Source organism: Microcaecilia unicolor, chromosome 13 (assembly GCF_901765095.1).
Source record: "Microcaecilia unicolor chromosome 13, aMicUni1.1, whole genome shotgun sequence".
In the NCBI taxonomy this organism is placed as follows: domain Eukaryota; kingdom Metazoa; phylum Chordata; class Amphibia; order Gymnophiona; family Siphonopidae; genus Microcaecilia; species Microcaecilia unicolor.
Genome location: NC_044043.1, coordinates 7930173 through 7941552, shown reverse-complemented (window position 1 = coordinate 7941552; position 11380 = coordinate 7930173). Strand labels below are relative to the sequence as shown.

The 11380-nt window shown below is 42.4% G+C and overlaps 1 protein-coding gene across 1 annotated transcript in view; it reads right to left on the bottom strand.

The window, feature by feature from the left end:
• Positions 1-11380, bottom strand: part of LOC115482622 (4-hydroxyphenylpyruvate dioxygenase-like) — a 105385-nt gene that overhangs the window by 74629 nt on the left and 19376 nt on the right. The window contains exons 2-3 of the mRNA XM_030222562.1: positions 4525-4551; positions 1673-1735 (exon numbers count right to left, since the gene is read on the bottom strand). Of these exons, the coding sequence (XP_030078422.1) occupies positions 1673-1735; positions 4525-4551 (90 nt within the window). The remainder of the gene's footprint in view (positions 1-1672; positions 1736-4524; positions 4552-11380) is intronic.

The following is an 11380-nucleotide window of genomic DNA, read 5'->3' as shown; positions in this document are numbered from 1 at the left end:
TAGATTTTGTTATGTATGGTTGATGCATCTGGGCCTTTATAAGGCTAAGTGCTTTGAAAATACGCCTCTATTATGTATACTAGGTGCTATTCTATAAGGTAGCGCCTACGTGCTATAGCGTCTAACTACAAGGGGCATGTATATGTGGGCGGGGCATGAACATAAGAACATCAGTGTTGCCATACTGGGACTGACCAAAGCTCCATCAAGCCCAGTATCCTGTTTCTAACAGTGGCCAATACAGATCACAAGTACCTGGCTAGATCCCAAAACAGTAAAACAGATTTTATTCTACTTATCCTAGAAATAAGCAGTGGATTTTCCCAAGTCCATCTTAACAATGGCTTATGAACTTTAGTTTTAGGAAATAATCCAAACTTTTTTTTAAACCCTGCTAAGCTAGTTGCTTTTACCACATTCTCCGAGTGAAGAGATATTTTCTCAGTTTTTTTTAAATTTACTAATTAGTAGCTTCATTGCATGCCCTCTAGTCCTAGTACTTTTGGAAAGAAGTAAACAAGCGATTCATGTCTACCCATTCCACTCCATTCAGATTTTATAGACCTCTATCATATCGCCACTTAGCTGAAAAGCTCTAGCTGTTTTAGCCTTTCCTCTTAAGGAAATCATCCCATCCCCGTTATCATTTTTGTCACCCTTATCTGTACCTTTTCTAATTCTGCTATATATTTTTTTAGATGCAGTGACCAGAATTGCACACAGTATGCCCAGCGTGCCTGCGTTGGGGGGGGGGGGTAGGGAAGAGAGGAATGCGCTTCCCCCCCCACACACACATACACACACACACACATATACATGCACAAATTGCAGGGCTGGCTTCACCCAGCACACCACTTCATATGCATTGATGTTGCAAACTCAGGGGTAGTCACAAAATGGCATTGGTAATCTGTATGCCCCAGTTTGGAGCAGAAGACACCCTCTTTTTGGCCAGGCTCTTTATCCCAAGGTTCACAAAGCTTTTTCCAGAGCCTGACCACAGGAGGGATTTTGTAAGGATGGTCAGAGACTGAAACGCAGGTTTGACAGAGAGGCAGCCGCCCCCAGAGAGGTAAATGCAATGAAAGGTGCAGAGCTGGGGAAATGTGTGAGGATGGGATATGCATGGGAAATAGAGATGTCAGAAACTGTATGCATGAGTGCCATATAATGCCTCGTATAGTTAGCAGCTTCATATGGGCCAGTGACGGATCACTAAAACCTAATCTGTGCAGAAAAATAAAAAGGTGCACTGCAGCCTGGCACAGTGGCAGAGAAAGGGAGGCAGAGACAGGTCTGAACCTGTGTGACAGGGTGCATGTGCCAGTTGCACCAACTCCAGGAATCAGAAGCACCAGCACTGTCATGGCATGTGTGTGTGATGCTCATGAGTGTTGACTGTCACAATCAAAATCATGGGGGACCTGCAAGCTACGGGCATGAAAGACACATGGTTGGGGTTTGGGGAGGGAGGTAAAGCTGGATCCTTTCCGAGTACACCTACAATCCTTGTTCCAGCTCTGCACATGTCCCATGTTTGGATTGGCAGCGACCATCTATCTATACCACAGCCCCATTTGCCTTCATATTTTGCTTTAGTGCCAAGTGTCCTGAAAAGTTTGGGGGAACAGGGTACAGAGAAAGGTTATGTACATACATCATAAATTCATACCTGCTTGGCATTTCCTACCCAGAAGGTGAGATGATGGAATTTGACAAAGCGACCTCTCTCATGCTGGAAAACAAAAACATACCTGATATAAAGGTTTATCTGTTGTTGCATCACATACATAGCACTAAGGGGGTAATTCTCAAAAGGTCAGACACTAAGATGCATGCTGAGCACGGATCCTATAATGTCAATTAACAGCTGCCTTTATTCTATAACTTATGTTCAGTTAAAGGGAGTTTCTCTGTATTGTGATGATGATATGTAAAGTGAGGTCTCTTTGGTTAGTGTGCAGTCATCAGGTAAACTTCCCCCCTTCCCCCTCCTCGGTTCTGAAAATTACCCAGCAAGAATCAGGCGAGCTTTCTTTAGTTACGGAGACACTTCAGAAGGCATCGAGCGAATTTCTTTTGGTTAGGTTGTTGGACTTTGTTCTGATACAGATGTCTGCAAACAGGCTGAAGTTGAGTATTAGAAAAACTAAGGGGCGCTTTTACTAAGCCGCGTAAGCATCTACGCACGCCCAACGTGCGCCAAAATGGAGTTATCGCCCGGCTACCGCGTGGCTATTGCAGTAATTTCATTTTTGGGGTGCATCCGATACGCGCAGCAGAAAAATCATTTTTGTTTTCGGACACATGCCAAGTGGCATTTGACGCGCATAGGTCATTACCGCCTGGTTACTGCGTGAGACTTTACCACTAGGTCAATGGCTGGCGGTAAGGTCACAGACCCAAAATGGACATGCGGCAATTTTGATTGTGCCGCATGTCCATTTTCGGCCAAAAGTTTTAAAAAAGGCCTTTCTACTGGTGCTGAAAAATGGATCAGTGCACGCCTGAAACTCACGCCTACACTACCGCAAGCCATTTTCCAGTGCACCTTAGTAAAAGGATCCCTAAGATTCTATCATTGGCTGCTCATGAGTTGAATGGTATTCCATCTGAATTTCAGTTTATTGATGATGTAATCCCCATTTCCTCAATTTAAGGGATTTAGGGGTTATGCTTGACGAAAAATTAACAATGAAAAATCATGTGAGCAAAATTATCAGGGATTGTACTTTAAATTAAGGAGACTAAATTATGGAATCTATTAAAGCCCAATAACTTTAGGTCTGTAGTACAAGGTTTGATAACACCATGTTTCGATTATACGAATACACTGCTGTTGGGACTCCTGAAAACACAGATAAAATCACTGTAGATAGCACAGAATTCGGTAGCCAGGGTACTAACTAACTGGGACTAGCTGTTCAGAACATATCACTCCTGTATTGATGAATTTACACTGCCTGCCCATAGAGCAAAGGATATATTTTAAAATCCTTTGTTTGGTGTTCAAAACTTTACAACATCAAGCTTCAGAAATCCTGGCACCTAAATTACAGATCCACCAACCGAAAAGATCACTGAGCTCAGAATCCAGTTATCTGCTAGTTATTCCATCGTATCATCTTGTCCGTCTAGAGGAATTTAGATACAGGAATTTTTTTTATAGTAGTGGACCTACATTATAGAACAAACTGCCCATGAGAATTAGAAATATTACCAATTTCAAAGAGTTCAAAAGAGAGCTTAAAACTCTGTTGTTTTTGCACACCTATAGCTGGGGAAAGGCTTGAAAATCTGTCATTAAATGTACATGAACTACACGGAATTGTATCTTATTCTCGCACATTCTTGTGATTTTTTTTGCATTGTTTTATGTCTTTTGTTGTATTGTATTATGTCTTTTGTTTTATTATGAATACTCTTATTGTAATCTGCTTAGAACGATAGATAATGCAGAATATACATTTTATAATAAATAAATAAACTTCTCCTTGATTATGCTGCTGTTTTGGTATCGTACAAGTGAGCACCAACTGGTTATGGTTACAAATCATCTAACTTCTCCTGATGAAAATGATGCTCCGATAAGGATCTAGGGAGTTTCTCCTAATTAGGTATCTATTTCTCCTGGACTCTATAATGCCATCAGTGTGAAGGGTTCAGGATCACCACTGTTCTGTATCTTTACTCTAGTGAGGTTAATATTATTAGGATTTACTTACTGCCCAGCCAATATTCAGCTGGCAGCGATCAGTGTTTTTATATCCCTTGCTGACTGTATTCCAGAATATTCAATGCTTGACCATGTCCGGGCACTGGCATTGAACATCCGATTGTATGTTGGCTGCTAAAACTTATGTTTATGTTTATTTAGAGCAGTCTTGTCCAACCTTTTCCGATCGGGGGCCACATTTTATATTTTGTAACATTCAGAGGGCCGAAACACACATGCGTGCATGCACTAATGCTCTTTCTGAGAATCACACACTCATACACTCCCTAAGAATACAGAACAAAACTGGAATTACACATTATTTATTAGTTTACTTATCAAAATTTGCATGCCCATTCTAGATGGTGAACATTACAATAAAATCGAAGAAATACAATAAAATCAAAGAAATACAAAAAGTCCTAAAATTCAACAGTGTGACTAGATAAGAAATGAGCAGAAACAGGGTCACTCTTCCTCTCATGTTACCCCCTCTCAACCTTCACTGGAAACACTCCATGAATTAATTTCCCAAAAAATCAAATATTACAATATTTACAGTATTCAGGAAATATATCCAAGTGTATGCTAACGCTTGGCTCCCTAGTCCAGCATCTTCCTGAACACCTAAGAAGCCACACTGTGCATACTTGTAACCCACATACCGAGAGTCCAGCAGAAAGAAGGGATTTAAATGGCCAGGAACCTGTCCGGACTGTTTAAATCACTTTGAATATCGGGCATCACCTTTTTGAAGAAATTCAATCAAGGCGAATAAGTCAAACATAGGCATTAAGAAAGCACTTTACCTTTTCTCCTTTATCTGTGTAGGATGTCTGAAAAAGAGAATGGAACAGTCACTAAAGGAATACAAATGAAATTAAGACACTATTGCTATACTCCTGTTCCTGATTTCAAAACAGATTCTCTGGGAGGACATAAGAATTCGGCTTTGTGATGGTATAGGCACGCGCGTCAGTAGAAATGTGCTGAAATATTCATAAGAGGAAGCTTCGGGATATTAGAATAAGCCAAGTAAATTCATGCCAACAAAATGTCAAAATGGTCATGTGGCGGGGCATAATTGAATGGCGCCAGCCATCTATATGGCCGGCGCCACAAACAGCGGTACCAAACCGTATTATCAAAAAAGATGGCCGGCCGTCTTTTGTTTTGATAATACGGTTGGGGCCGGCCAAATGTCAGAGATGGCCAGGTTTGAGATGGCCGGCATCGGTTTTCGCCGATAATGGAAACCGATGCCTGCCATCTCAAACCCAGCCAAATCCAAGGCATTTGGTCGTGGGAGGAGCCAGCATTTGTAGTGCACTGGTCCCCCTGACATGCCAGGACACCAACCAGGCATCCTGCAGTGGACTTCAAAAATTGCTCCCAGGTGCATACCTCCCTTACCTTGTGTGCTGAGCCCCCCAAATAATCCCCAAAACCCACTACCACTACCCACAACTGTACAACACTAACATAGCCCTAAGGGGTGAAAGGGGGCACCTGCATGTGGGTACAGTGGGTTTGGGGGGGGGGGGTTTGGAGGGCTTCCATTTTCACCACAAGTGTAACAGGTAGGTGAGATGGGCCTGGGTCCACCTGCCTGAAGTGCACTGCACTCACTAAAAACTGCTCCAGGGACCTGTATACTGCTGTCATGGAGCTGGGTATGACATTTGAGGCTGGCATAAAGGCTGGCAAAAAATTATTTTTAATATTTTTGGGGGGGGGGGGGGGGGGGGGTTGGTGACCACTGGGGGAGTAAGGGGAGGTGGTCATCTGCTCAGTTGGGGCACTTTTTTGAGGCTTGGTCCTAAACATAAATGGGCCAAGTGAAGCCGGCGAAGTGCTCATCAGAGCCGGCCTTCTTTTTTCCATTATCGGCTGAAGCCAGCCATTTCATAACCACACCCCCGTCCCGCCTTCCATACCCTGCCGAAACGCCCCCCTTGAAGTTTGGTCGGCCCTGCGACAGAAAGCAGTTGAAGCCGGCGAAAATCGGCTTTCAATTATACTGATTTTGCTGGTTTCAGGAGATGGCTGGCCGTCGGAAGATCGCTGGCCTCGTTCGAAAATAAGCTGGTTAGGGGCCCTTCTACTAAGCCGCATAAGCGCCTACGTGTGCCCAACATACAGCAGTTCTGAGTTACTGCCCAGCTACCACATAGCCCATGCGGTAATTTCATTTTTTACGTGCGCCCAATACACGTTCTGGAAAATATTTTTATTTTCTATTTTCTGGCGCACGGGCGGTAATTGACATATTACACGCGTAGACCATTACTGCCCGGTTACCGCATGAGACCTTACTGCTAGGTCAATGGCTGGTGGTAAGGTCTCAGATACAAAATGGACGCGTGGCAATTTTCATTTTGCCGCATGTCCATTTTTGGCAAAAATAAACAAAAGGCATTTTTTAAAATGATTCTGGGCATGGCCAAAACACGCGTCTACATTACAGCAGGCCATTTTTCAGCACACCTTAGTAAAAGGGCCCCATAGAAAGACCACTTCAATGTTCAAGGACTTATTCACAGAATATTCAGAACACCCAATCAACAGATACTGTGGAGTAAATATGTTGCTCGGTACTTCTCACCAGAAAGTGAAACATGGAGGAAAAAGGCCTCAATGGTCTGACATGCTCAATGACAAATGTCAAAAAAGCAGTAGCACTGCCACAGACTATCCTTCATCACTGGCTTGAAAAAAAAAACTCCAAAAATCTATCTTCTTTTTTGCTTTTTCTACTGGTTTTCTCTTATCTTTTATTATTATATATTTTCAATGTTTTTCATAAAATCAACATTGCTTATAGTCTTAGCATAATGAAGTTGTTATTAAGGGTGAAAGCTGGGGTTTAGTATTACTGTCTAGGACAAATATATTTTAAATTTTGTATGTTAGATATTCATACACTAAAAGGACAATAACAGTTTAAGAGCAAACCTGCTATTGCAGAGTCAAAGCGTGTCCTGTATTCAATTATATTACACAGCGAGTGTGAAACTGTGTGAGTAGAGCTTCAATTTAGATATTCATACACAACAACAATGAATCAAGCAAACTGATCTAACACCCCTAATGGGACCACCTAACCTAATCTCTTCCACAAGAGCTCATACAACCTCTAGTTATTCCTGTCGACCTCCGAACCCACCCATTCCCTACCCTTCATTTTGTACCTACCCTTTGTTCCATGTAAGCGAAATTGAACCTACCATTTGGTGGGATAATGCGAGATACAAATGTAATAAATAAATGTGGAGAATGTTTTGAAATATTTTATTCTGTAATCTGCCCTGAACTGTTAGTTAGGTTGAATATAAGTGTACTAAACTAAACTACTTGATGAATTGTTTTTTCCATAGCACCCTTCATTTGGAATACCCTTCCCCTGACAATACATGGTGAACTTTCCTTTAAATGTTTTAAAGCAGCTATCCTGCTACACTGGGTGTGGGTGAAATTTTGGGCCCATTTTCATCTTCAGACTCACAACTCTAAATATTTATTTAGAGTTTGCTCACACCTTGTTCAGTACATTTGTTATTTCTGTCCCTGGAGGGCTCACAATCTAAGTTTGTACCTGAGGCAATAGAGGAGTAAGTGACTTGCCCAAGGTCAGAAGGAGCAGCAGTGAGATTTGAACCAACCACCTCTGGATGTCAAGGCCGGTGCTCTAACCACTAGGCCACTCCACAGTAAGTAACATAGACAGGTACTCAGTATCCTCATTTTTGCATTTGGGCCACCCAAGGACTGAGTATTTTACAACATGTTGTGACAGAAGATACTCCAGTATTGCTTTGTATGACTCTCTCCAACAGGACTATGCTCGTTCTCCACAAGATTAGCACCACTGAGGCACTACGTATTTCCTGTATGTAGTTGAGGCACTTCTCCGTGACTATTCATCTGATTTTGCTGAATCTGAGTTTGATGTTGGCCATTACCAAAGATTTAACTGGACACTATTAAAGAAAGATTGTGAACTATTTGCAATTTAGAAAATTGCTTAAGGCCCATTTTTTTCTCTCAGAATAATTTCTGATAGGTGATGATAGTCGATTGGAGAGCTATTTTACTTCTTTTTGTTTTAGAAATTATTTTTATTTGTTTATGTATTTAAAAATTTCTATTCTATCTACAATGAGATGGATTTTTTTTATGGAACATATTTTTTTTGTAAGATAGGATACAGTGGTCTATAACCCATATTATAAATAAATAAATGGACTGAAGAAGCTGCTGGGTCTCCACCCCTTGTATAGACAGATGGCTCTATGGATAACTGACTGGTTTTCAGGATATTAACCTTCTCTTGGCTAGAATCCACTTTGCCCCTCGACTGGCCAGGAGTATTCACTGTTTCCAACAGTGGTCAGTCCAGGTCTCAAGTACCTGGCAGAAACCAAATAGTAGCAACATTCCATGCTACCATTCCCAGGGCAAGCAGTGGCTTACTCATGTCTTTCTTAATAGCAGACCATGTACTTTTCCTCCAGGAACTTGTCCAAACCTTTTATTAAACCCAGAAACACTAACTGCTGTTACTGCATCCTCTGGCAAAGAATTCCAGAGCTTAACTATTCTTTGAGTGGAAAAAATATTTCCTCCAGTTTGCTTTAAAAGTGTTTCCCTGTAACTTTAATAAGTGTCCCCTGGTCTTTGTACTTTTTGGTTGCTAAGAGTATGGAACATAGTCGTATGGATGAATTATCCCATCGCTCGACCCTGGAAGAGGAAAAGAAAGGATTACTGGAAACCCTGAGCAACAGGCCAAAGAAATAAGGGAACTGCAGGCCAAGTTCTTGACCAGTGATGCTGAACTAGCTATTTGACAGCAGGAAACTGGGGAATCCCAGTCCTTGGAAGATTCTTTAGGCTACCGGGAAGAGACTATCAAGCTGCAAGTTGCCCTTATGGAGTCCTCCCTTGAGTTCCTGCAGAAGAAGAGGGAGAAATGGCTAAAGGAATTAGAGGAAATGAAAGAATTCGCCCAGGCAGTTGTGCAGCAATGTGACCAAGCCTTGGGTGAAGTGAGCCGACTACAGGAGGTCCCTCAGGCAGCAGACCCTTTTGATGGAAGATTGGCATGATGAGGAGAACCAGCTCAAAAAGAATTACCAAGCACTGGCCAAGGAGAAAATTAGTTGGGGACATGAGAAGGAGAAGATAACCTTCCTGCTACAAGAGTTGCAAAAACAATTGGGGCTGTTCCAGCTGACTACTCAGGGTGTAAAGCAAATCAGCTGACCCTGTAGCCACTGACAGTCCCAGAAGAGTAATAGACTCAACAGCAGCAGGACTTAAGGGAGACTTATGGACCAGATATACCTGCTGATGGCCCAGACTTATTTCTATTGGGCCCAAGTGAAGGCTGGAAGCTGCCTCAGGAATTGGCAGCCTCATTACTCCTGTGGCAGTATATGGAGCTGTGAGGGCAATTAACCAGAATTAGTTGAAGTCATAATGGGACACTAGCCCAAATTCAAATGTTGACTGGCCTAAAATGCTATGTTCCATGCACAGGTGCAGGAATTGAGCCTCTGGGATCAGGGAGCCTATGCGAGGGAGAGAGAAGTCCAGCAAGAATGTACAACGCTGGCCAAGATGAATAGACTGTTAACTCAGCAGCTAGCAGAGTTGCAACAAGAAACCAGCGATGTGTGCAGGAGTACAAAATGGAAGCAGCAATGCTGGCTAACAAGATATGGGACCTGCAAGACCCACTAAAATGCATGGCTGAAATTCCACGTAAAGGCTGAGACCCAAAGGTAGCCACTGATCAGCCAAATCATCAATAGCAAAATGTGATCTAACAGACAAGGTCAAAGGACGTGTCTTAATACCTACATCCTTTTTTTGCAAAACAAAATGCAAAAGATATTAAATAATGATCTGACCAAGGAACGATCTTAACTACTGGTGACTGACACAGAACCTGAACTAAGCCTACTGACAAAAATAAAAGATCCAGTACGTGACCTGCCTTATGAGTAGCCTCATTAACAACTTGCTGCAACTGCATAGCGGATAGTGCACAAAAAAAGAACATGATCTCTTTAAAAAAAAAATATCCTCCAGTGGATCAAATGGAATATTAAAATCTCCCATCACACATACATTCTGAATCACCACACCATTGAAACAAAAATTCTAACAAAAAAGAACAATCTACATTCAATACCCTTGGTGAACAATACAACATACACAACATTAAATCCATATTTCTCAATACCAAACACTTTCCAAAATCATCAACACTCACACATACCACCTTAAAATCCAAACATTCTCTAAAAGAAAAATCACAACTTCCCCTCCTCTCTTACGAAAATGGCAGGCCCACTCCCATTTAAACCCTGGCTGTCTCACAGCAACTAAATCAGACTTCAATATCCACCACTCAGTCACACATAAAATATCATAGTTACCTTCCAGCAACAAATCACTAATCAGCACTACCTTCTTAATTGATCTTGCAGTCACATCAGGAAATTCTCGCTTACAATGGTTAACAGAAGACAATATCCTACATACCGTCCTCGTCCCTGTACAACTTCAATACTGCCCATACCCCAAAAATCCCCCTCAGTCACCCTTTAATCCTAAAATAAAACCCCCTGGAGCATGTTTTTGCATCGTAGCCTCACTAGCTGCAAGCAGAGGACTTTCTTTTTTTCTTTTCTGAGAGATGAGAGAGCTCAGCTAAAAAAGAGGCACATCATGGGGCAGCTGGCAGAACAGAGTCATCTTGCAGTATCCACTAGGGATGCCTGTTTCAACAGGCCAGCACTGAGGCTGCATTTTTAACATTCAAGAGCTGACAATGTTAATCCTGCGATGCATGAGATCACCATTGCCACAGTGAACTGTAAAAATTCAGTTTTAGTTTTGGCTTGCTGGCACATGATTTGATAGTGGATCCCACAAAATGACTCCGTTTCACCCAGCTCCACTATGTCAGCTGGCCTGTGCCTCTCTTCTTCAGTGCCCCACTCCAGAACTGTTTTCAGACCTTGGAGCTGAAATATTTGAATGAGGAGAAGGAACTGTGGTATGGGTTGGGGAGAGGGGAGAAAGAGACATGGTAAATGAACTGGGGAAAAAGAAAGGGATTATAAAATATTCCTCATGTGTTGCATGGGGGAAAACAGAGGAGAGCATCCCAGTTCTGGCAAACACTGCAGTATGGGAAAGCAGGGACAGCAAATGCTCCAGGAGGAAAAGTTTGTAATTAAATTCGCCGATGACACAAAATTATTCAGGGTCGTCAAGTCGCAGGAGGAATGTGAACGATTACAGGAGGACCTTGCGAGACTGGGAGAATGGGCGTGCAAGTGGCAGATGAAGTTCAATGTTGACAAGTGCAAAGTGATGCATGTGGGTAAGAGGAACCCGAATTATAGCTACGTCTTGCAAGGTTCCGCGTTAGGAGTTACGGATCAAGAAAGGGATCTGGGTGTCGTCGTCGATGATACGCTGAAACCTTCTGCTCAGTGTGCTGCTGCGGCTAGGAAAGCGAATAGAATGTTGGGTGTTATTAGGAAGGGTATGGAGTCCAGGTGTGCGGATGTTATAATGCCGTTGTATCGCTCCATGGTGCGACCGCACCTGGAGTATTGTGTTCAGTACTGGTCTCCGTATCTCAAA